A 27,751-nucleotide genomic window follows, 5' to 3' on the forward strand; every position below is an offset into this window, starting at 1 on the left:
AAGCGCAAAAAAAGGCCAAAAAGTCATAATACAGCATGTTGAAAGAATGGCAAAAAATCGCATAGTATAGTAAGGCGAAAAATCTCAAATTTTGACATGTCCAAAAAATGGCTGGAAACCCTTTATTTTAACTCATATAGATGCGCTATGGCATACCCTGTTGAAAAAAGGGCCAAAAAAGGGCCAAAAAGTCATAATACAGCATGTTGAAAAAATGGCCAAAAACCGCATAGTATAGTAAGGCGAAAAATCTCAAATTTTGACATGTCCAAAAAATGGCTGGAAACCCTTTATTTTAACTCATATAGATGCGCTATGGCATACCCTGTTGAAAAAGGGGCCAAAAAAGGGCCAAAAAGTCATAATACAGCATGTTGAAAAAATGGCCAAAAACCGCATAGTATAGTAAGGCGAAAAATCTCAAATTTTGACATGTCCAAAAAGTGGCTGGAAACCCTTTATTTTAGCTCATATGGATGCGCTAAAGCATAGCCTGTTGAAAAAGGGGCCAAAAAAGGGCCAAAAAGTCAAAATAAAGCATGTTGAAAGAATGGCAAAAAATCGCATAGTATAGTAAGGTGAAAAATCTCAAATTTTGACATGTCCAAAAAATGGCTGGAAACCTTTTATTTTAGCTGAAAGAGATGCATTATGACATAGCCTGTTTAAAAAAGGTCCCAAAAAGGGCCAAAAAGTCATAATACAGCATGTTGAAAAAATGGCCAAAAACCGCATAGTATAGCAAGGCGAAAAATCTCAAATTTTGACATGTCCAAAAAATGGCTGGAAACCCTTTATTTTAGCTCATATGGATGTGCTAAAGCATAGCCTGTTGAAAAAAGGGCCCAAAAAGGCCCAAAAAGTGATAATACAGCATGTTGAAAAAATGGCCAAAAACCGCATAGTATAGTAAGGCGAAAAATCTCAAATTTTGACATGTCCAAAAACTGGCTGGAAACCCTTTCTTTTACCTCATATACATGTGCTATGGCATACCCTGTTGAAAAAAGCGCAAAAAAAGGCCAAAAAGTCATAATACAGCATGTTGAAAGAATGGCAAAAAACCGCATAGTATAGTAAGGCGAAAAATCTCAAATTTTGACATGTCCAAAAAATGGCTGGAAACGCTTTATTTTAACTCATATAGATGCGCTATGGCATACCCTGTTGAAAAAGGGGCCAAAAAAGGGCCAAAAAGTCATAATACAGCATGTTGAAAAAATGGCCAAAAACCGCATAGTATAGTAAGGCGAAAAATCTCAAATTTTGACATGTCCAAAAAATGGCTGGAAACCTTTTATTTTAGCTGAAAGAGATGCATTATGACATAGCCTGTTTAAAAAAGGGCCCAAAAAGGGCCAAAAAGTCATAATACAGCATGTTGAAAAAATGGCCAAAAACCGCATAGTATAGTAAGGCGAAAAATCTCAAATTTTGACATGTCCAAAAAATGGCTGGAGACCCTTTCTTTTACCTCATATACATGTGCTATGGCATACCCTGTTGAAAAAAGCGCGAAAAAAAGGCCAAAAAGTCATAATACAGCATGTTGAAAGAATGGCAAAAAATCGCATAGTATAGTAAGGCGAAAAATCTCAAATTTTGACATGTCCAAAAAATGGCTGGAAACCCTTTATTTTAACTCATATAGATGCGCTATGGCATACCCTGTTGAAAAAGGGCCAAAAAGGGCCAAAAGTCATAATACAGCATGTTGAAAAAATGGCCAAAAACCGCATAGTATAGTAAGGCGAAAAATCTCAAATTTTGACATGTCCAAAAAATGGCTGGAAACCCTTTATTTTAACTCATATAGATGCGCTATGGCATACCCTGTTGAAAAAAGGGCCAAAAAAGGGCCAAAAAGTCAAAATAAAGCATGTTGAAAGAATGGCAAAAAATCGCATAGTATAGTAAGGCGAAAAATCTCAAATTTTGACATGTCCAAAAAATGGCTGGAAACCCTTTCTTTTACCTCATATACATGTGCTATGGCATACCCTGTTGAAAAAAGCGCAAAAAAAAGGCCAAAAACTCATAATACAGCATGTTGAAAGAATGGCAAAAAATCGCATAGTATAGTAAGGTGAAAAATCTCAAATTTTGACATGTCCAAAAAATGGCTGGAAACCCTTTATTTTAACTCATATAGATGCGCTATGGCATACCCTGTTGAAAAAAGGGCCAAAAAAGGGCCAAAAAGTCATAATACAGCATGTTGAAAAAATGGCCAAAAACCGCATAGTATAGTAAGGCGAAAAATCTCAAATTTTGACATGTCCAAAAAATGGCTGGAAACCTTTTATTTTAGCTGAAAGAGATGCATTATGACATAGCCTGTTTAAAAAAGGTCCCAAAAAGGGCCAAAAAGTCATAATACAGCATGTTGAAAAAATGGCCAAAAACCGCATAGTATAGCAAGGCGAAAAATCTCAAATTTTGACATGTCCAAAAAATGGCTGGAAACCCTTTATTTTAGCTCATATGGATGTGCTAAAGCATAGCCTGTTGAAAAAAGGGCCCAAAAAGGCCCAAAAAGTGATAATACAGCATGTTGAAAAAATGGCCAAAAACCGCATAGTATAGTAAGGCGAAAAATCTCAAATTTTGACATGTCCAAAAAATGGCTGGAAACCTTTTATTTTAGCTGAAAGAGATGCATTATGACATAGTCTGTTTAAAAAAGGTCCCAAAAAGGGCCAAAAAGTCATAATGCAGCATGTTGAAAAAATGGCCAAAAACCGCATAGTATAGCAAGGCGAAAAATCTCAAATTTTGACATGTCCAAAAAATGGCTGGAAACCCTTTATTTTAGCTCATATGGATGTGCTAAAGCATAGCCTGTTGAAAAAAGGGCCCAAAAAGGCCCAAAAAGTGATAATACAGCATGTTGAAAAAATGGCCAAAAACCGCATAGTATAGTAAGGCGAAAAATCTCAAATTTTGACATGTCCAAAAAATGGCTGGAAACCCTTTATTTTAACTCATATAGATGCGCTATGGCATACCCTGTTGAAAAAGGGGCCAAAAAAGGGCCAAAAAGTCAAAATAAAGCATGTTGAAAGAATGGCAAAAAATCGCATAGTATAGTAAGGCGAAAAATCTCAAATTTTGACATGTCCAAAAAATGGCTGGAAACCCTTTATTTTAACTCATATAGATGCGCTATGGCATACCCTGTTGAAACAAGGGCCAAAAAAGGGCCAAAAAGTCAAAATACAGCATGTTGAAAAAATGGCCAAAAACCGCATAGTATAGTAAGGCGAAAAATCTCAAATTTTGACATGTCCAAAAAATGGCTGGAAACCTTTTATTTTAGCTTATAGAGATGCGTTATGACATACCCTGTTGAAAAAAGGGCCAAAAAAGGCCCAAAAAGTGATAATACAGCATGTTGAAAAAATGGCCAAAAACCGCATAGTATAGTAAGGCGAAAAATCTCAAATTTTGACATGTCCAAAAAATGGCTGGAAACCCTTTATTTTAACTCATATAGATGCGCTATGGCATACCCTGTTGAAAAAAGGGCCAAAAAAGGGCCAAAAAGTCATAATACAGCATGTTGAAAAAATGGCCAAAAACCGCATAGTATAGTAAGGCAAAAAATCTCAAATTTTGACATGTCCAAAAAATGGCTGGAAACCTTTTATTTTAGCTGAAAGAGATGCATTATGACATAGCCTGTTTAAAAAAGGGCCCAAAAAGGGCCAAAAAGTCATAATACAGCATGTTGAAAAAATGGCCAAAAACCGCATAGTATAGCAAGGCAAAAAATCTCAAATTTTGACATGTCCAAAAAATGGCTGGAAACCCTTTATTTTAGCTCATATGGATGTGATAAAGCATAGCCTGTTGAAAAAAGGGCCCAAAAAGGCCCAAAAAGTGATAATACAGCATGTTGAAAAAATGGCCAAAAACCGCATAGTATAGTAAGGCGAAAAATCTCAAATTTTGACATGTCCAAAAAATGGCTGGAAACCCTTTCTTTTACCTCATATACATGTGCTATGGCATACCCTGTTGAAAAAAGCGCAAAAAAAGGCCAAAAAGTCATAATACAGCATGTTGAAAGAATGGCAAAAAACCGCATAGTATAGTAAGGCGAAAAATCTCAAATTTTGACATGTCCAAAAAATGGCTGGAAACGCTTTATTTTAACTCATATAGATGCGCTATGGCATACCCTGTTGAAAAAGGGGCCAAAAAAGGGCCAAAAAGTCATAATACAGCATGTTGAAAAAATGGCCAAAAACCGCATAGTATAGTAAGGCGAAAAATCTCAAATTTTGACATGTCCAAAAAATGGCTGGAAACCTTTTATTTTAGCTGAAAGAGATGCATTATGACATAGCCTGTTTAAAAAAGGGCCCAAAAAGGGCCAAAAAGTCATAATACAGCATGTTGAAAAAATGGCCAAAAACCGCATAGTATAGTAAGGCGAAAAATCTCAAATTTTGACATGTCCAAAAAATGGCTGGAAACCCTTTATTTTAGCTCATATGGATGTGCTAAAGCATAGCCTGTTGAAAAAAGGGCCCAAAAAGGCCCAAAAAGTCAAAATACAGCATGTTGAAAAAATGGCCAAAAACCGCATAGTATAGTAAGGCGAAAAATCTCAAATTTTGACATGTCCAAAAAATGGCTGGAAACCTTTATTTTAGCTTATAGAGATGCGTTATGACATAGCCTGTTGAAAAAAGGGCCCAAAAAGGGCCAAAAAGTCATAATACAGTATGTTGAAAAAATGGCCAAAAACCGCATAGTATAGTAAGGCGAAAAATCTCAAATTTTGACATGTCCAAAAAGTGGCTGGAAACCCTTTATTTTAGCTCATATGGATGCGCTAAAGCATAGCCTGTTGAAAAAGGGGCCAAAAAAGGGCCAAAAAGTCATAATACAGCATGTTGAAAAAATGACCAAAAACCGCATAGTATAGTAAGGCGAAAAATCTCAAATTTTGACATGTCCAAAAAATGGCTGGAAACCCTTTATTTTAGCTTATAGAGATGCATTATGACATAGCCTGTTGAAAAAAGGCCCCAAAAGGGCCAAAAAGTCAAAATACAGCATGTTGAAAAAATGGCCAAAAACCGCATAGTATAGCAAGGCGAAAAATCTCAAATTTTGACATGTCCAAAAAATGGCTGGAAACCTTTTATTTTAACTCATATAGATGCGCTATGGCATACCCTGTTGAAAAAAGGGCCAAAAAAGGGCCAAAAAGTAATAATAAAGCATGTTGAAAAAATGGCCAAAAACCGCATAGTATAGTAGGGCGAAAAATCTCAAATTTTGACATGTCCAAAAAATGGCTGGAAACCCTTTATTTTAGCTCATATGGATGCGCTAAAGCATAGCCTGTTGAAAACAGGGCCCAAAAAGGGCCAAAAAGTCAAAACACAGCATGTTGAAAAAATGGCCGAAAACCGCATAGTATAGTAAGGCGAAAAATCTCAAATTTTGACATGTCCAAAAAATGGCTGGAAACCCTTTATTTTAACCCATATAGATGCGCTATGGCATACCCTGTTGAAAAAAGGGCCAAAAAAGGGCCAAAAACTGATAATACAGCATGTTGAAAAAATGACCAAAAACCGCATAGTATAGTAAGGCGAAAAATCTCAAATTTTGACATGTCCAAAAAATGGCTGGAAACCCTTTATTTAAACTTATATAGATGTGCTAAAGCATAGCCTGTTGAAAAAAGGACCCAAAAAGGGCCAAAAAGTCATAATACAGCATGTTGAAAAAATGGCCAAAAACCGCATAGTATAGTATGGCGAAAAATCTCAAATTTTGTCATGTCCAAAAAAAGGCTGGAAACCCTTTATTTTAGCTTATAGAGATGCGTTATGACATAGCCTGTTGAAAAAAGGGCCAAAAAGTCAAAATACAGCATGTTGAAAAAATGGCCAAAAACCGCATAGTATAGTATGGAATAAAATCTCGAATTTTGACGTGTCCAAAAAATGGTTCATTTTGACTCGTAGAATCACGCCATATCAAAGCATGTTGAACAAAGGGCCCAGCAAAGGCCAAAAAGTCATATAGCGTGTTAATTAAATTGGCCAAAAACAGCATAGTATAGCATGTTGAAAATTTGTCCAAAAACCATATAGTATAGCATGGCGAAAAATCAAAAATTTTATATGTCCATAAAAATGAGATGTTCTTGGCTGATGTATCTGTTCCCTCTGCTTATATAAGGCTCATAAGGTTTTCAAACAGAAATTTCAGTATCAGCACTGATGTCTAGTGAAAATTTGACTGATATATGAGTAAGGCTGACAATCATCTAAGTTTTTTGGCAGGGAAAATTCAGTATTCAGTATTTGAAAATTCTGGAGTCAAGGAGACAATTGTGTCACAAACAAAGCAACAAAAAAACCATCGACTTGTTTATTAAGACATGTCCGTACTTTCTTATGAACAAAGTTTGTTTTTACATCACAGTTTCTAATTTACTTCAGATTTTACTTTGACATTTTTTTACCGATATTCCTTGATTTCGACAGACGCATCTGTCAATACTGGTTTTACCTGTTTCGGGACAACTCAACCTGATTCGTTGGCCAAAACGATACATCATTCAACTTTACATAAAGATCTAAAGCTAAATTATATTTTATGGCATAAACAAAATAAAATATCGGCTGAAATAAGGGTTATATGGTGTTGAAACTTAAAATTCAGCATTGGCAGTGAGGTCTGTAGAAACTTGACTGTTATATGAGTCAGATCAATAATCAACTAAGTTCTTGGCAGGGAAAATTCAGTATTTAGTGTATGAAAATTGAGGAGACAATTGTGTCACAAACAAACAAAATGCCATTCTTTTGAATATTAACACATCAGTACTCTCTATTGAACAAAGTGTGTTATTACATCACAGTTTCTAATTTACCTCAGATTTTACCTTGACATTTCTTTTCCGATATACCTTGATTTCCACAGACACATCTGTTGATACTGGTTTTACCTGTTTCGGGACAACTTACCTTATTCATCAGCCAAAATGAGATATCACTTAAATTTACAAGCCTTAATTTGTTCTGTAATTTCACAATCAGTGTATAAACTGTATGAATCTACAGCCAAATGATATTTATGGCATAAAAAAATAAAACATCGGCTGATATAAGGGTTTATGGTGTTGAAACAGAAAATTCAGCATTGGCAGTGAGGTCTGTAGAAACTTGACTGTTATGTGAGTCAGATCAACAATCAACTAAGTTCTTGGCAGGGAAAATTCAGTATTCAGTCTTTGAAAATTCAGGAGACATTTGTATCACAAACAAACAAGCAAAATACCATACTTTTGAATATTAACACGTCTGTACTCTCTATTGAACAAAGTGTGTTTTTACATCACAGTTTCTAAATCACCAAATTTTTTTAATCAATATTTCTGGATTTCGACAGACGCATCTTGCCGATACTGGTTTTACCTGTTTCGGGACAACTTCGGCCAAAACAATATATCACTCAACTTAACATGCCTTAATTTGTTCTGCAATAACACAATCAGTGTCTAAACTATATGAATCTACAGCCAAATGATATTTTATGGCATAAAAAAATAAAATATCAGCTGATATACACATACAGATATACAACACACAGTGTTGAAACAGAAAATTTGGTATCGGCAGTGACATCTGTTGAAGACTCGACTGATATATGAGTCAAGCCAATAATCAACTAAGTTCTTGGCAGGGAAAATTCAGTATTCAGTACATGAAAATTCAGGAGACAAGGAGACAATTGTGTCACAAACAAACAAACAAAATACCATACATTTGAATATTAAAAGATGCCAGTACTCTAAAAAAAAGAACAAAGTATGTTATTATTAGTATTTAAATTACCTTAGATTTTACTTTGACATTCCTTTACTGATATTCTTTGATTTCGACAGACACATCTGCCAATTCTTTCTCAGCTGATCCCTCACGTTTTAGTGTTTGGTGGTGCATCCCATCATACAGCAGCTTTTAGGTATTCTTCTGTTGTTTGTAAGCAGATGGAAAAGACATCGAGGCGCCTTCATTCAATACAAAGTCAATGGAGAGCGACGAATTGTAAGTGGGGGCTGGACTTTCATGTGCTCCGTCTTTATATATATATACACACTATGCTGTGACTTGTAATAACATACTATGCAATCAGTTTTTATGATATACAATATACATTTTAACCACTTTTTCATGACATGCTATACTATGACCTTATAATCACAAACTAAAACCTTTTTATGACATACTTTCACTTTTTATGTGATATTATATCATGACTGTTTTATGGGCTAATATACTATGACTTTTGTTTTGTTTTGGTGGGGTTTATGACATACTATAATATGGCATTTTATGACTTTTTATGACTCGCTACAATACTATGACCTTTCATGTTATAATATACTATGACTTTTTCATGACATACTGCAACTACTAAAGAGAGACATACTAAACTCTGTCTCTTATGAAATGCTACACTACTACTTGATGACTTTTCTATGATACTATAACATGTTTTTTTTACTTTTTATAACATACTATACTGTCTTTTCTATGGCATACTATACTACAACTTGTTTGTGTATTTTTTTAATAAAAATACTCCACTGACTTTTTTATGACATACTATATTATGACTTTTTTGACTTTTTTGTGACATAATATATTATTACTTTTTATCATTTTTTAATGACATACTACTCTATGATTTTTTATGACATACTATATTATGGCATACTATACTACAACTTTTATGACATATTATACTACAACCCTTTTATGATGTTTTATGACAAACTACACAATGACTTCATTAGTGACATGAGGTGCGCGTGTCAATTAACTTAACTTAAATGAGAACAACAGCTACAACTTTTGTATCTGTATATACCCAGGGTTTGAAAGCATAGCCTCTAAACACTTAGAAGAATGTAAATGTTATATATAAGATACAAAATAAATATTTTTTTTAGGAGAAAACTAGACCGAAATGTCTCTGATGTTTGTTGACTATAGTGAGACAGAAACTGCAACAATAAAATAATTCAAATTTGGACAAATATGTATACTTTTATCCAAAAATAAAAAGTGAAATCAAACTTAGGTGCCAAATGGATTACTGCCCCAAACCAATATTATGTACGATGTAGTTTCACTTAACAGCTTTAGGGTTTTTGAGTCTGTTAAAACTTGTAATGACACCTGCATCACCTTAAGGAGCTCCTAACCTAAACCTTTCACAAGAAATTTTGTTAAAGTTTGAGTGCCCCGTGATGGCCCTTTACACTGAAATACGATCATCTCCACCTTGAGAGGAATAAATTCATTTAAGAACTCTTAAAAATGAAACCATGTGTAGAGTCATTGTTTAAAGATATAGGTGTGTCAGCTACAGTTCATAAGAAAAAGGTTTCCGGGCAGCTTAAGAGCATTTCACATATAAATGAAGCTTTTATTAGGGTGTGACAGTATCACACAGCCTCTACATGACATGCCCTATCTAAACAACGTGTGTAATAATGTGTGTGTTCGGGAGAGGTCTCTTCAATCTTCTGTTTCATATTACCCCCAGACCTTTATGAGATCATGCCTCAGCCTTACCGTAAATATAATCGTGAGTGACAGATTTTGTTGCACTAAAAGGAAAACAGCATTTAAGATCCATGTTTTTAAATCAAACTATTATTCCAGTATACGAGCTTCGGCTCAGCTTAACAGCCGCTGACATTCAATCACGCTCACTTTAATGGAAGAGGATTTGTGAGCTAGCTGATGCGGCCTCATCTTGTCCTGGCAAAAGCACGCTGCAGCAGCTTGTTTTTGCCGCCATCTGCTTTGAATTGTGAAGAGTTAAGACAGGGCCGTGGTCAGAGGGGGCTCGGTTCTCATATGGATCTAATAGGTGATAAGGGGAAACTAAGCCATCCTGAAAAGCACCTCAGGGCCTGGTGCCAAAATTGGTCAGTGACTGAGAGCCGGGAGCAGGGCAGGAGGTCACTTTCATAACACTGACATATGCCTGACATGTTACTGTATGAAAGCTTGATCTCTTGAAAAAAAAAAAAAAAACATGGGGGAAAAAAAGGCAATGTGCAAATTAGTAAGAAATGACCAAAACATAGCTCTAAAAAGCATAACAAGATTACTTTAAAATGATCCCAAAAAGTATTTTTTTTAAGAAAATTACCTAAAATTAGTAAAAAGAAAAAATAGGAAAAAAATTGAAAAAGGGCATGGAAATGAGCTATAAAAAGTGTTTAAGAAAAATGAAGAAAAAAAAATTAAATACATAGTACTGATTATACATATACTTAAACTGACATTTACCCTAGATTAAAAATATATATATTCTAAATCTACTCATTTATTGCAATTTGCATGACATTTCTTGCCAAGTTGTAAACTTTTTCCCCATGTTTTTGAAAGAAATCAAGCCAATTTGCTCAATGTTCAAAGATTTAAATACTTGTGAAAGGTGTCCAAACCCAGCATAAGAAAACTGATGTTGCTTCAGGTTTCAAACAGGGAATTCCTCTTAAGTCTGCATGGGAAACGTTGGTGATCAACTGTATTGTTAGCTTATATAACTTCACTCTGAATATGCAGTATTGCCCTGCACTTATTTCATTAACTAAGAGCTTACTGCAGGAAAAACAATATCACTGCTACAATAGAATACATCTGCAAATTAATTTTGCTGTCTGGTTTTTACAATAGGTTCACAGTTTAATAGCCAGCCGGAATAAACACTCTCCTCCTGCATTCAACATCAAATTATCTACTGCTCTGTGCCAACTAATTTCCCCTTTTAATGGCCATTGCTTTGGAAATGAACAAATAAGCGTCGGGGAACAGGGACAGTGGCCATTGCACAGGCTGCATCAGCGGGATATACTATTCATCAGTCGAAAAGTTCATCTCCATTAGTCAGCATTACCCTGCTGCCTCAGCTCAGTCCATAGAGTAATGGCCCATAGATATAGCCTATTCACAGCCATTACCAAAGGCAGCTCATCCAGGACCATGGTGCAATACCTCACTCTGGAGCTGGCAGTGTGCCACAGAGACTGATAGGCTCCCATCTGAGCCTGCAGGGGCTACCTTTCACGTCATGTCAGAGGCGTCATCCTTCTGACATTCATTCATACTTTGAGGAGTGGTGCGGGCTCAGAGTGATGTGATTATATCATAAATTTAAAACAGTGGGGATAAAAATCTATACATACTGTACATCAGAGGTTTGGATTTGAGTCACGGAGATGATGACTTTAGACTCAGCTTGACTAAATCAAAGAAGACTTACAACTCAACCTGGACTTCACTTTGACTTGAGCCTTTTGACTTGAAAGTGCTTAATACCTTCCTCCAAACCTAAAGCCAAGACCAAAGATTTTTTATAGTATATCAGTTAAAAAAGTGTAACATGCATTAATTGATGTCCCTTCATTTCCTGAATCAACTAAAATGGACTCTGTCCAGTCCCAGGAAGTTAATAACTTTCTATATCCACTTAGTTTGAGCCAATCTGACAGCGTCCAATCAAGTTTCATGGGAGAACCATATAAAACTAACGTTACAGAGAACCGCTATGAAAAAGTGATGATAAAAATAATTAAATTATTTTATTCTGTTTTTATTTGCTGTTTTATTTATGCTCTGCTCACAAAAAATAATTTGCAGCATGCAAAGTCAAGGCATGTTAGTATAGGCAAGAATTAACAAATTTAGGTAGCTGTATAATCCCTCCATTGCACCTTTTGTACTTTTGTATTTTGCAGCCTTTATATTCTATTTTTTCATTTTGTATTTTTTATATTTCTTTTGTATTTTGATCTTCTCTCTTATTCTGTTTAAATTTATTACTTTTATTCTTAATTTTTGTCAATTAAATGTTAATTCCCTTGTATATGTAAATGTACTTGGAAATAAAACCAGATTCTGATTCTGATTCTGCCTTACCTGTCCTCACTTGGGACTTGTCTTGGGTCTTGACTTGGGACTTAACTGGGGATTTTACTTAGGGAATGTCTGTCTTGACTTGGGACTGACTTGTTACTTGCCATTCTTGACTTGGGGTTTGACTGGGGACTTGCTTGTCATGACTTGGGACTTGTCAGACTTGAATCGGAATTTGACTTGGGACTTGACTCTGGACTTGCATGTCTTGACTTGGGGACTTGACTGAGGCCTTACCTGTCTTGATTTGGACTTAACTTGGGACTTAACTTGGGACTTGCCTGTCTTGACTCGGGACTTGTGCGTCTTGAAATGGGATTTGACCCAGGACTTGCCTGTCTTTACTTGAAATTTGACATGAGACTTGAGTGGAAAGACTTACCTGTGACTTGCAGAGCACTGACCTGGTCCCCTCTGCTGCACGTCTGTCTGTGTATGTGGATGGATGGTCGGTGCAGAAGGTCACCGTGTTGTTTCACAGGCTCCATCAGCTTGTGACCGTCAGGGTGCTCTGCGGCTGCTGCTGCCGCTGCCACTGCCGGTGCCACCGCCGCTGCCGCTGCTGCTGCTGGGACAGAGAAAGAAAACATTCCTGACAGGTCAAAGGCCAAACACCCCACTTCCTGCATGACAGGATTGGAGTGGTGTGGAGGGGAAGGGGAGTCGGGGGGCGTGGATTATGGAAGAGAGGGACGTTGCTTGGATATTTTGCCCAGCTGTGACCATGTCGCTGTCTCTCCCTCCCCTCCACCCATCCTGTCCTCCTCCGTCTTCTCTCCTGCTTGGAAAAATTAGCCGGGGTGAGCTGAAGGATTCTGGTACTGTGAGTATCCTCTTTCTGCCTTCTGATCTCCCAGCAGCATCAATCACAGCTGAGCTTTTCCTCGGCACTGTGAGTCCTGCTCCCTGGTTGCTGTTTCTCACAGGGCCTCCTGGTGCCGTCCAATCCCCGGTGAGCTGCTGCGGATGGAGGTGATTTACTGGTGGCCCCTGTGTTTGTTTTCCCTTCCTCTGCTGTTGGTTCTGCTAAGCACCCTGCTTAGCTACTTAGCTGCCGAGGGGTGCCTTTGTGTGTGTATGTGAATGTGTATATGTTTCACAGGTCTCCCACCCATGAGCAAGCCCATGGGTGTTTGTGACTTACTTGCAATTCCCAAAATGGTCAAAGTGGGAGGTGTTCATGTTTTATTAAAATAGCTTGTTTTAATAGAGGATCTACGGAGCGTGACAAATTTGATTTTGCTGACAAAGCTGGCTCACACACTCTGACATTAGACCTGAGGCTGAATGTGAGTGCCACTGGTCTTTTAGAAGTGCTATTGTCATCATTTGACACATGCTGCCCTAAAAAAAGCTTCCTGAGCAGGTGGCGAGGGCACGGCCTCCATCAGGGGGAGCATAAACACACACACAAAACCACACACACAGACTCTGGTATGAATGTAAGTGCTCTATCTGTTACACACAGAGATAAACAAAGCCACCGCTGTCATCACCCAGTGTTCATCTAATTGGCCCCAGTAGCCGGAGGGGAGGGGCTATGAGGTCACGCTGCTCTCTCTGGCCACCCATTACTCGCTCAGTTAAGCCCGGCGCCGCGTGGCGTGGCCTGTGAAGGCTGTGGATACACTTGTCACTGAGACAGCCTAATTAGAAGCAGCCGTCCAGTGCCTGACCCCTGTGACACCACCTGAGAGGCAGAGCTCAGACCCACCTGTTCCCTGCGGACGCCTCAACGAGAATTAACAGTCCTCAAAAGGATTTTCTGTCTCACACTGAGGGTCTCATTCATATTTGGAACGGTTCAAAATCTGGTTAATGGATTCTTACTGAGGCAGTGCTGACATATTTGGTATCACGTCTTAATAACTCATACTTTATAAAGGATTTGTAAGTTATATCTAATGGACATTATGTTCATGGATAATTTTAATGTTTTATAGGTGAGTAATAAGTCATTAAATAAAAACATTTGTTATGATGGGTTGTTTAACATGCTTTTTTTATCTGTTTTATATTTTATGCAACTTAGCAGGAAGTGAGGATTTCTTTTACTGTGTTTTACATTATTCTAAACTAAAAATCTTTGTGTTTTGGATTATTGGATAGGAAATACAAGTTAATTGAGGTAACTTGATGTGGAAAAATTGTGATGAGATTTTTTTTTTTTTTTTTTTTACATTTCACAATCTAAATGAATAATCCATAAATCAAGAAAAAAGGCACATTAACAATAGGTGCCGCTTGAAAGGTTTTCTTACTGTTGTTGCCATCATTTCCTATTAAGTGAGGGAAAACCCTTCAGTTTAAATGTTAGTCATTCAGTAATAATAGAATCCTCTACTGCATGGGCCAATCAGATCTCAAGTTCAATACTTATCAATAAATCAGAAATGTAAATAATACTAGTTATAATACTGTTAATAACAGTATCATAACAGTAATTTGTTGCGATTGAAGGTTCATTCTTTTTCATTTAAATTTTAACTTTTGTGTAAACTTGAAAGATAAGTTCTTAAAATGCAAAGAAAAAGAAAGGGGAATTTTAAAGGGTAACAGCTCCTAAATCAAGAATTCCAATATTATTTCCATAATCTAGTTCAGAATGAGAATGGGCTGGTCGTGAATGTTCCTGCATAATGAACTGAAGACTACATTCAAAAGATCAGCCATAAGAAGGTTTCTTGTCACCGATCTAAAAAGTATTACAAACGATTAATTAACCAATGACACAGCTAACTGCATTTTATTAATTTATCAAGTATTCCTTATTATAAAGTGGTGATATAGACTAAACTTTGGTGTCGAACTTTGATGCTGTCATGCTGAGTGGCGAGCCGAGCAGAAGAAAAGAGTGCTGTGACTGCTGCACAAGTCCTAACCCACTGTGAACATGCAGCTCCTCTGTCAGACACAACAGTGAGGCAGCAGACTCCGCTCTATTTTGCATCAGAGCATTGTTTTTTAAAAGCCCGAGTCGCGGCTCGGCTTTCATTCACTGACAGCAGACACTACATTATATGGGGCACGGACGGTCAAACTAGCTCCCGCCGTATAGACCCACACTCCGAGGACTCCCAATTACTGATGCATGAGTCATCTCTAAAGGAGCACTTTGAAATAATGCCGAACATGAGACACTTTCCCCTGCTCAGCCGAGCGTGCTCAATGCAGAGGCACTGATGCATGTGGGGGGAAAGTTGTCTCTGTTTTTGGGTTGGCTGAATGAGACAGGAAGTAGGGGCTGGCTCTGGCACTGAGTCAGCTTTGTGTAAACACTGCAACGTGCTCTCACATGTCAGCAGTCAAACAAACGCTCCAGCGTTGAAAGGAATGCAAACATGAAAATACACTTATTATGCTGATGCATATGAGGCATTCATGTGTAATGTAAACTCCCTAATGACCTGCATACATTGTCTCTAATTGTTTTCCACTCTGTCTTCCTCCGTCGTTCATAACCCTGTTACAATCACATAAGACAAGAAAACAACATCTCACTCTGCGTCTTCGTGGGGACATTCAAGGTCTCACCTCCTCCACAATCCTTTGCTTTGCATCATAACTCCCCTTTTCTACAGAGGAAGCGCAGGAGGAAGCGCAGGAGGAAGCGCAGGAGGAAGCACAGGCGGCGGACATGAAGAAAGGTGTCAGTGTGTTTGTGTTGTGCACATGAACAGATTGCTTTTGAATTAGATGCAGAGGTAAACTAGATTTACCGCCTCACAGTCATATGCTTCCATGCATCAGTTTACATACATCTTCTGCCCAGCAGCACAGAAGATCTTTACAATCAGAACAGTTTCAAGGTGGACACCCATGATTCAGTTGAATTGTTGCCAAAAACATGCTTTGTGAGGTCACATTGACATTGACCTTTGAGCTTCAACCAACAAATTTAAAATACTTCATCATTGTGTTCAACTGGGTGTTTGAGGCAAATTTCAAGAAATTCCCTCAAGATGTACTTTAGAAATCCTGTCCGTAAGAACGTGATGGATGTGTCACATCGACCTTTGACCAACAAGTTCTAATCAGTTCATCCTTGACTAAAAGTGGACATTTGTTCCAAATTTGAAAAAAAAAAAATTATTAAATTAGATAAACAAGATTAAGAGGGATGCAAGGTCACATTGATCTTTGACCAATAAAATCTGGTCACTCATTAAGTCCATTTGGACATTCTTGCCAAATTCGAAAAAACTCCCTCAAATTGTTTTTGAGATATTTTGTTTACAAAACTCGGACAGATGAGGTCACAGTGACCTTGACCTTTGAGACTGTGACCACCAAAATCTTATCAGTTCATTGTTAAGCCCAAGTGGACCTTTGTACCAAATTTGAGGAAATTCTATCAAGTTGTTCTTGAGATATTGCGAGAATGTGATACCATGTTAACAAGAATGAGACAGATGCAAGGTCCCATTGTCCTTTGACTACTAAAATCTAATCAGTTAATTGTTGATTCCAGGTGGACTTTGCCAAATTTGAAAAAACTCCCTCAAGGTGTATTCAGAAGAATGAGACAGACAAGGTCACAATTACTATGACCTTTGACCTAGGACCACCAACATCTGATCAATTCACTGTTCAGTCCAAGTGGATGTTTGTGCCAAATTGGATGGACAGAAGGATGGATGAATGGACAGACAGAGGCAATAAAAGGTCAGCTGTGTCGCACAGGGAACAGAACGAGGTAAACACGGGAAAAGCCCTCCTCTGCTTTCCACTCATCTGAAGTTGCTTTTATATCAAAGATGGAGGGGGACACTCTGTCTGCCCCCGCTGCTCTCTCTTTCCTTTTGCGTCTGTCTGCTCTACAGATGCTGCTCCGCTTGATGTGATGTGACATTTATTAAAGTCCAGCCTTCAGGACTGCTTGATTGAAGGAAAGATGGTGAGAGGAAGTGGAGTGAAGGAGAAGGATGGTGGCCAATCTTTTCTTGCGTTTTCAAAAGGGATGAGGAAGAGGAAGGGAGGAATAGGGAGTAGCACCGGTGCCATGTGAGGGAAACAAAAAAAGAGGAGTGACGGCTTTAAGATAATAAGGCTGAAATAGAAGAAAAAAAGACATCTAATTCTTATACATAAAAAGCTCGGGGCTGAAGCTGGAGGTGTGTTTAAGCCTCCTTGCGTTATTGATGAGCCTGTCAAGGCCACTCTTCATCAGGCTGTGGGAAGCAAGACGAGGGAGGGATGAAGAGGATGGAGACGGGTAGAAAGGAGGGGTGAGGTGAGAGGAAGGGTTCGACTGCAGGTCTGCCGAGCCTTAAAGCGTTTTCCCTAACAGCGGTGAATAATGAGCAGAGACAGGGAAGAAGAGGAGAAGGGACAGAAGAGTGGAAGCCAGACTAAAAGATGGAGGGAGAAGAGATTAAAATGAGAAAATAATAATCGTGTGAGGGATTTGAAAATAACAGATAAAATCTGATGTGGCAGCTACTGGTCATAGTCTTTAATGTGGCTCAGGCGATTTTATGCCCCAGGCATCTTAGCCATGTAATATGTTATGGATTTTTTTCCACATGTCATTTCTTTTTATGACTTAACTCATTTATAAGCAGCTCTACGTGCTGAATAACTTGGGTTTACATCCCTGTGATTTTCTGCTAGCTGGGGTTTACGTTTGAGCCAAGATGAAGTGTGTGACTCCTCCGACGCTCGCCACAGAAAACTGAGTCATCCCTTCAGCCAGTTGGCTCGTCCTGGATGACCGAGTGGAACAGCAGTCCGGCAATCTGCCTGTCGGATTCAAACATGACCGTGATTATTTCTCATCAGCGCAATCCAATTCTGTGGCGTGCAACTGGGAAATATGTGACCTATTTTTTTTTGTTTTGTTTTACCCCCCACATACGACCCCCCCTTCTTTAGCTTGATATTTAGGTCACGAGGGGACAGGGTTTTCCAGGCAGAGGCCGACAGCTTACTGTCCACTTGCTCCCCAGCCCCCGATATGTAATTGAAAACATACAAATGGATTAGCTGGAGAGAGTTCAATGCCAGAGGGTCTGCTGGGTTTGGAGTGGTGGATTCGGACCCTCTAATACGACAGAGAGGGGGGAGAGAGAGAGAGGAGGGGAGGATGACGGACAGATCCAGGGATTTAGGTCCTTGTGAGACCAGTATTAAAATCAACATGCCCTCAGAGGAAAACATGCAAACACACACAGGCAGATAGAGGGGAAAGGATGCAAGCACATGCCGTCCTGCTAGAATCTGATCTCTAAACTGGCCAGTGGCAATCATGCATGCTCTAACACACACAAACTCACCACATCCTTAACCTTGAGGAGGCTATAGGATACTTCTGGTTCATTATCAGCTGGGTTTTTGTAGTTTTGGCCATAATTCCTGTAAGTAATAACAATATTGTACTGGCAAGGTAATTGCTGAGATAAAGAGAAACAGAAAATGAAACTGATGGGGCAAATAAGTCAAGCTGTCAGACAATTGGAGAGGTTTTTAACAAACTCTAAGGTTAGCTAAAATTATACTGAAAAGAAAACCAAAGGTGCACAGTAAACTTAAATGTTTTGTTTTCAGTTTGGATTAGCTCTAACCTACAGTACTTGCAACAGTGCACACAATTTTAATGTTTAATGAGGGATATAAACAACATTACAGATGTGCTTTGGGTTTTATCTCCAAATGAAGTGATCTTTACACTCTTTCTGAATATATAATCCCTTGTGCTTCATACCCCATAGAGAGGAAGTCAAAATGGCACCTCCTGTCTAGCGCCTGTTCCACACGCTGTCTCATTACAGGAATAGTAGTAGATATTTTGGGAAATACACTTTAGAGTTATATTCTCATGTTTGTCTGTGAAAGAATACCTCACAGAAAGAATTACCTTTTGTACATCAATCGCTGTGTGTTACCTTGAATTTGTGAAAAAAAAACTTTGTTTTTTTAGCATGCCTCCAAAATAAACAAAAAAGGCTAGTCCAGATATATGCTCATTACTTCACAATCACATGCATTTTTGCTAAAACCTTACAATAAAAAAACATTTCCATACAAGCATCGTGAAACATGTTCTCGGGGATTATTATCCATAAAATAGATGCTTATCTTCTACAGCACAAATTATTTAACAAAATTAGGCAATTGTTGATAAGCTCACAAAATCCAACAGCTCCCATAAAAATATTATCAGTGTGTACATGCATCCTTGCATCTTGGTGTCTTGCTTATCCACCAGTCTTTTCTAATGTCTCTTTTCTAACATTTCAACTGGGACACTGTCGTCTCTGCTGTCTGAAAACCATCCACAGTGTTTTCCCGTGTCCTCAACTCACCCGTGGACTCTCCTCATTCTGTCAGGACGAACTGGTGATGCTGGTCTAAGGCTTGCGGGAGGATGTGCATTAAAAATAGAAATATTACATAAAGGACAATGTTACATCATGTTAAAAAATATAACCCCTGTCTAGACACTTTTAATGAACTGCAGGAAGTGATGTTTTAAAGCTGAAGTTTTAGTTATTCTGCTCTTTGGGACTTTGTTTTAGCGATGTTGCAGCATTTCCAGTGACAGCAGTTACTTTGGAGTGTACCACAGACAGCAATGACGGCAAAAATTTGATGGTATAGTTGTAACAAACTAAAATTATATATCCTTCAAGGAGGGCAGATAAAGAGTGTGCTCCCGCCTTTTGGAGTGTAGCTCTCTTTGCTGATGTTTCTTTAGCTGCGTCTGTCTCTTCCTCACTGACACTGTGGACACACTCACAAGGTCAACCCTCTGCTAATGTGTTGCTCAGTGCGCCGCAGTTGGCTCGGAGATGGTTGTAAAAGCACTGACAACATGACCTTCTCCTTGACTGATGATGGTCAAGAGGGTCATTACTATGAGCTGCTGGCTAAGCTGTCTGCTGACGTTTACACTGTGCTTATACACGGACGGAGACGTGGTCTAAGATTGATGGCGATAGTGTTTTAAAGACTGCTCGAAATATTGTGTGTTTTATTGAAGCACTCCGAAAAAAAAAAAAAAAACTTTGCTCATAGGAAGGAAAAACATAAGGTATAGGAGAGGGTGGAGCTATGAGGAGATGAGAGGGGAGAAGATGAGAAGAGAGAAGCAGTAGAGGAATACAAATGAGAAGAGATGAGGATGGGGGTGTAGAGGAGAGAGAGAGGAGAGAGAGAGGAGACGAGGGAGAGGAGGAAAGAGGGAGAAGACAAAGAGGAGACTACAGAGTGAAAGAGGGGTTTAGAAAGAGAGAGCGGCGTACTCAGCGAAGCAGCAGTCTCAGAGACTTGCCAGCGCATCCGTGACCTAGATTCTCTGCTTCTCCCTAGATCCCTCTCCCTCATGAATGTTTGATTACGCCTCCAACAATAGCAGTATTTACACCAAACGCTTTTTAAATTACAATTCGGCTGAAGCCGAGAGAGAAAGAGAGAGAGAGACAGCGAAAAAAAATCCAATCCATTTGAGGTCGAGGGAAAATGGCAGAGAAATTGATTTGAGAATTCTCACCTCAGTGGAGAGGCAAGATTCGAGTCTCTTAAGACCAGACAGCGCTGATTGGTGCATCGTCAAGCTGTCTCACACACACACACACACACACACACACACACACACACACACACACACACAGAAATGAGCCTGTCTGACACACAGCCACAGAAAGACAAAAATTCACCTCCACTCATGCATGCATGTCCCCACTGCCGGTTGAAATAAACCACAAACAGATCAGACAGTGTGCTGGTGAATTGAATGAAATAAAGAATCCTGCATCTTGGAGCGCGTACCATTCAACCATCTTCCTCATCATCCCCATCATCAAGGTGTGGCTGCCATCACCGAGCCCCCCCCACCGACACCCTGCATCCAAAAACCACAGCAAGCCACATCTCGGCACATCAGCCATCACCATGGCCACTGATAAACCTCTGTCGGTGTTGCTATGGTAACCATTCTGGGAAGTTAAGCCGCTATGACTGCCATGAGAGAGATAGAGAACAGCCATAGACACCAGACAACAAAATGGCGGCAAGATTAAACAGACGATTCCGGGCTAAGCCATATTTATCAGGCCAGACAACAAAGGATGTTGGGAAAAGCACCAACACACGTTATTTTTTTCTCTTTCTTTCACTCGCTCGCCTGCTTTTTCACACATGCATGGATACATTAATGTGTACACCGAAGGCAAACACACACACACACACACACATACAGCAGCAGCAGTTAATCCCATTCCAGTACCCAGGGAGAACTGGTTCAGAGTCAGTAATCTCCAGAAAGCCCAGTTTTTGGAAGCCATGTGACATCCGGCTCCAAGTAGAACAAGCCAGACAGCCAGAGAGTCGGCCATTACAGCCCTGTTTTCAAAATCGCCTGACAAACAGAGTGACAGAACGCTGACAAAATCAAAAGGGGAGAGGAGATGCTGAATGACACATGTTCACCAAGTGGGTTCAAAACACACATTTTCTGTGTGAGTTGTTTACTCACTTGTCCTTCATAATTGTGATGGTTTTCCAAATCCACAATTCGATTTGACTTTTAAGGTCACCATTCCATTCAATTTTGGATTTAAACTTTTTACAGTACTGACGGCTATGCCATTGTTAGACTAATGAGTTTTGACAGCAGTCAAATTTATATATTTAGATTGATCCTCTTTAAAAGGTTACATTGTTTCAAGTGTGATATAAAGGTGATAAGCCAGTCAAATTGAGACAATTTATTAAAGGTCTAGTGTGTAGGATTTAGTGGCATCTAGTGGTAAGGTTATGGACTGCAGCCAACTGAAACTTCTTCCATGTGCCAAGCTTGTACAGAGATATGATAGCCGACTTGAAATTGCAAAAGAGCTAAAACTCAAAATCTTTAATGACCTTATTTGGAGACAGGTTTTGGTTTGTCCATTCTGGGCCACTTTAGAAACAACATGGCAGACTCTGTGGGAGAGGACCCACTTTGTATGTAGAGATAAACAACTCTTTCTACAGTAATGAAAACAATTTTTATTTGCATGTGATTATAAACTAATGAAAACATGCATATGAATATTATATTGTATTTTGCCCAATAGATTGCTCCAACTCCTACACACTAGGCCTATAAATGGTCATAACACTAACTTATTTCATCAGCCATTTGGGAACAAAGTGTTAAAAACAAAGTCAGGACATAGCAGAGGGGTATTTTCAAACAACAGTTGTTTTTGAGTTTCCTCACCTGCAAAAGCCACCAGATCCTAGCTTTACTTTTTACATTTACTTCACTTGATATTTTTCTGAGACTGTTATCATACAGTGAAAATCTCATACTGTTGCAGCAATACGCACCACAAAACTGCCTTCAAGGAAGCAGAAGAATTTTTCAGTTCTGTCGTTTTTGCAGTCAGCTCAGGCTCAGGCAGTGGCCATGGTAGCAGGAAAAGTGCAGCTGCAGGCCTCCTGTAAGCTATGCTGTGTTGTCTTCAGTGTATTTTTTTTCCTCAGATATGTGCAAGTAAGATGGGGGAGGAGACTTAAAAAATATAGGGTGAATCGCAAATAATGCTTTTGATCCTGATAAAGTAGAAAAGCAAATTTTAGATTTAGAATTGAAGTCACCAACATGTTTTCATCCCAAGTCATCACATGTTGCTTTGCAGTGGACTTCCGCGTCTGCATATCACATTTTTATGCTCCAGGATGGCACTATCATGATGTCAGCAAATCCACATGGTGGGATGACCCAGCACATTATGTTTAAACAACACAAGCACATGAACACCAACCCTGAAACATCAACAAACACACATGCTGGCACAAATGGTTAAGATTAGGCAACAGGGGCATTGATGGTTAGGATTAGGGGAAGGAGGCACAAGTAAAGGTGTAGGAAAAAAATCACATTCATACAGGAAGTGAACACCAGACTCCCACATGAAAAGTCCAGGGTTTGTTGGACCCATCTGCCAAGCACGTCATGGGCACCTTCGTGCTCCTTATATTACGTTGTTACCAGCAGCACTCTCTAATGATGCCATCCTGCCGTGTTTCATGAAGATGTGACAGTTTCCGTGCAACCATCCACTATTGTATAATTGCACCGCGAACGGTTCTTTCCAGCAGCGTTATCACCTGACCCCGCCCAGCAGCATTTCATGCACACCCAAAAGGTGGCTTTTGTCTTTGAGATCTTACGCCAAAAGCCCTGTCACAGCAGCAGTACTTTACTAGTTCAGAATGAGAACAGACTGGTGACACCCCTATTGTCCTTTAACCCTGACTAAAATATTCTTTTTCGAGCCAATCCACGCTTGACCTTGAAAAGAACTGAATTCACTAGATGGTATGTAATCTTGCATACATACAAATTGCCCAAATGGTGATTGCGTGTGAATGTGTAACTGAGGTGGCACCTTGTATGTTAACCTCGGCCACTTCAGTATGAATATGTGTGTTAATGGGTCAATGTGGCATATAGTGTAAAGGCGCTTTGAGTGGTCAGAAGACTAGAAAGGCGCTCTGCAAGTGCAGGTGCATTTACAATTCACCATGAAAACAAATTATTCTCTTATTGAGCCTAACTTGCCTCCTCTATGTGCCCTCCACCTCTATCCCTCGCTCTCTGGTGGAGGCCTCATCCCCTCATCACCATAGTCTGGCTTGCTCGGTAGACCAAATCATTCTGTCTACCCACTGCACCACAGTTGCCACGGAAACCTTGTGTGAGTGTGTATATGTGTGTGTGCAGTACTGCTGGGGGATTGGTTGCCGGGGGTGAGATGCTTTCCAATCAAACCTGTTACTGGGGGTGTGGGAGCCCCCCTTATTGAAAAACAGGGGGAGAGGGAAAGAGAGAGGGTGCTGTCTGTTGGGGCAGACTATGTTATCATGTCATGGTGATGTTTGGACGGCACTGTGCACAGTTATACTACAGATAGAGCCACATTGACATGGAGAGTCAATCTTCTGTATTTTTGATATGATTTCTATTTGTTGTTTGTTATCCAGCATGCAGTATTGATCCAGCTCAGACACTGGCTGACGGATGTGTGGTGCATAACAATACAGGATTTACTGCATTGTATTAAAGGTGTATGCATAATCTGCCAAAATGTAAGAGCCACAACCTACATCAACCATAGTGTTTTAAAATAAGTGTGTTTCTTTACATGTGTGTCCCACTTTAGCTCTACTCACAACAAAAAATGTGATATGTCATCATGACCCCAGCAAACAGCCCAGAGCTGTTTCTGCTGCTCTACAGTATAACAGTCCCACAGCTTCTTGTCTTTGCCTTAGAGTGACGCCGAAAATGATCTCTGAGCTGAGCGGTGCGATGGTACAATGGGACGTGGCCAAAAGACCCGTTCTTCAACTGTTCCCATGTCATAGCTGTCAGAAACACGCAGAGCTATGACAGAGTGACGGGCGCGCTCAGTAGGACGCCACACTTTGAGGGCCGGCAGAAGGAGAAGCAGAGCGAGTCACTTCAAGCTGTGCAGGTTGAGGTATTAAGGTGATTGTCTGAGTGGGAGCCTGCTGGCAAAGCTAATGCACCTGAACAAACCCAATGAGAGCAACGTGCTGGTTTAATAGGGAAGTCAGTCATACCTGGAGTCGGATAATTAGACCGAACCACCATTTCTGTCTGACACTGTGTCATCATAACCAATCAGAGAGTTGAAAGAAATATGCTGTATTTGGTTTTTATAGACTAAGCTGGCAGCTAAGGTGCTCCCAATGTTCCTCAAATCTGTGCTCAAAGTCCAGATGAAACAGCAGTATGGAGCAGTAGCTTGAGCTTTCACAGATACCAGTTTCCTCAAAGTGAATCATTTCAAGTCACATAATTGGGGGGAAACAAATACACACTGAAGTAGCATGCTGTGATGGCTAGTTAAATTAATCTTGGCTCTGTTTGGCTAAAGGTTAGAGAGCAGATAGACTGATGGGAACATCATATTTTGTCTAACAGGAAGAAACATGATTGGATTTTGATAAAAGAATATGAGGAAACTGAGCTCCGTGTCTTGTTCTCTCCTATTGAGAGGCTGCTTGACCCTGCCGCCATCCTATTTACTGGTATTAAGCTAAAACTCTCTGGCATTTTATTTCAGGACATTTAATTCCCCAGATCAGCGGTTAGATGTTTGTCCTATCTGTGATGTCCGTTATCATCATATGATGGTTTCTTCACGGTCATAATCCTTACATCCTGTGTAACAATGCGGAGCTTGTGATGTTGCACATCTGGGGCAGAGCATCTGGAGCACCCTCAAGGAGAAACTGTATGATGTCTGATTAACAGAGAGTCTTTTAAGACTAAAAAGAATCGAGTGGCTCCGATCTAACTTTGTCCCTGTGGGCCATTAACAAAGACTGTCTGTCTGAATCTATTGACGTGCGTGTCGGTCTCTTTCTCCGAGTGTACCTCTTTTCTTCTTTATCTGATTCACTTTTGCCTACTATACCAGGAGTTCTGAAGCCATCAATCTCTGCCTGTCCCTGTTTCTGTCTTTGTCTTCCTTTCTTTCTCATTCTCTTCCTCTCTTTGTCTCCCAAGTGCTGTCTCTCCCAGGCCTGCTGCCTTCAGATACCATATCTTCTCTTAATCTACTCCTGAGTTACAGCAGAGCCAGCATCCCAGAGGAGCGCTTAAGATCGCTTGCAGGGGAGAATGGGATAACAAGAGAGAAATTGAAGGAATGAGGTTCGGATAGAGGGAGGAGATGCCATTTGCAACAAAAGATGTCTTAATGAGATGATTTATGTCGTGCAGAAGAACAAAAAGGGACTTCATTGATCCTCAAGTCAGCGGAGGAAAATGCATCAGATTATTAAATGGTCCAAGAGAGATTTACGAGGAGAAAAAGAAAGCGGGGAGATTGATAAACGCAAAGACGTATCGCATTTCAACTTTCCATTCATGTGCAAAACCTGACAGCCTCTTGAAAAGACACACCATTATTAAGCTGATTGATGCATGACACGCAACATACGACGCTTCATTTCCCATCCTCACGCCTTCTCGCCGGGTGAGATGACGGAGGAGATAATTGCATTGTTTCTAGCCATGTAGTCTGTTCGCTTCGTCATAATCAGACACCCGGCACCATCTCTCACTCTCCTGACATTCATGAAAATCATGTTGCTAGGAGCAACTGCAGGAGGACGATATAGTGACGCTCTGATGTGTCTCTGTAGCACCTCGACTTGTATTACCAGAATGTCTATATTTGTAACACTCACTCTGGCAGGAGGACTCTTCAGTCAACTCTGGTGCATAAGAGAGTGATGATAAAATCAACAGCCACTCAGCGAATCTTCATAGTAAAAAAAAATAAAAATAAAAAACTAACGTTGGCTGATAGAATCCAAAAACAGCTTATTTACACTCAGTGCAGCTAAGTGAAGTCCAATAGTGGCAATTGAAATGCTTTGACAGCTGAGTTTTCTGCAGTCTAAAGGCGTACAGTGTGATGCCCGGAGTGGAGCAGCAGAGACACCAGCATGTCACTACCATTTCCCTCCAGCCCTGGGGTCAGGTGTCAAATGTCTCCTCACTGCGTGTGAGTCACAGTGTGTTAAACAGAGGCAGGACTTGTCATAGCAGGGCGCCCACGCAAACAACTACGGATGACATAAATCTCCAGATAGCCAGTTATTCTGTGGCGTGAGGACGGTGGCAACCACAATAAGTTAGACACAAGTGAAGTGGCAGCATTGATAAGTGTCAATCAAAAATGTCACAGTGTGGCAGGACAAGTGGACAGGAAGTTCCGCAGAGACATGCAAAGTGTCACTCTTGCTTTTCAAGCTAATATCTTCCACTAACTTTTTTATATTGCTGCATGGCCACTGAACTGATCTGATCCAGGGTGTTACAGTTGTCCCCACACTCCCCAATCACCTCTGGCTTGACGCTGTGTCTTCCAGGGCCCACAGTAGCCAGCCGTGCCATATGGCCCTTTGCTCTGAGCCAGGGAGTCAAGGAACACCAAATTAATTCTACGCACTGAAGGATTAAATCGCCCCGGCCTCTATCACACTAAAGCTGGTGAAAAAATGTGTTGCTTTCTTGCAGTTTCCCAGGCGAAGACAGCTGTCCCTGCTCTACATGCACATGGACATGGATAACATAAATACTACATGTTATCAATATAGACCCATATGGTACTCAAGACAAAATGTCTTGAGTAATGTCTTGTTGTCTTGTAAAAATGTTAGACATACTACAGACTTTAGGGACCTGAAAGGTGCAAATTAAAGCTGGGATAGGCAGTATAATTTTGGCATCACTGGGTGAAAATCCCATAATAAATTTGGAGCATATTGTAATTTAAGAAGACTGAGAGAAAACTAAACTCCTGCACCTCCTCTTGGCTTTGTTTTCAGGCTTTGAAAGATCCAGCGTGTGACGGGAGACTTTGGCCAAAGACAGGTCATTCATGAAAGAGGGCATTCCTTTTGGAACATTCAAAAATGCAGATGCGCGTGCATGTCCCTTTGGTAAAACCCTGATTCAATGGCAACCCTGATTCAATGGCAAATTGAATCAGTCCTGCAGAGAAAGTTGCTATTTCAGCATTGGCAACAACCACCTGCACTGCAAAGCTACCCAAAAAAAGAGAGTCAGAATAAAAGAAAGAGAGTCTAAAAGAGAGTCTGACTATGATGAAAAAAAGTGCTTTCTTCGTAGGTATTCAGTAAAATGAAGTGAATGACTGAATCGGAGAAAATCTCTCTCCAAGCTAACCACGTGTGTAACATGTCCATATTGACAAAACTTTACACATCTATATTTGTATGCATGA

At 39.8% G+C, this 27,751-nt stretch overlaps 1 protein-coding gene across 1 annotated transcript in view; it reads right to left on the reverse strand.

The window, feature by feature from the left end:
• LOC148187507 (uncharacterized) overlaps nucleotides 1–26,898 on the reverse strand; it is a 102,586-nt gene extending 75,688 nt beyond the window's left edge. The window contains exons 1-2 of the mRNA XM_088087562.1: nucleotides 26,773–26,898; nucleotides 12,377–12,595 (exon numbers count right to left, since the gene is read on the reverse strand). Of these exons, the coding sequence (XP_087943688.1) occupies nucleotides 12,377–12,595; nucleotides 26,773–26,898 (345 nt within the window). The remainder of the gene's footprint in view (nucleotides 1–12,376; nucleotides 12,596–26,772) is intronic.
• Between the last annotated feature and the right edge of the window lie 853 nt (nucleotides 26,899–27,751).

Source organism: Plectropomus leopardus, chromosome 14 (genome assembly GCF_026936395.1).
Source record: "Plectropomus leopardus strain MGB_pleo_1.0 chromosome 14, ASM2693639v1, whole genome shotgun sequence".
Classification (NCBI taxonomy): Eukaryota; Metazoa; Chordata; class Actinopteri; order Perciformes; family Serranidae; genus Plectropomus; species Plectropomus leopardus.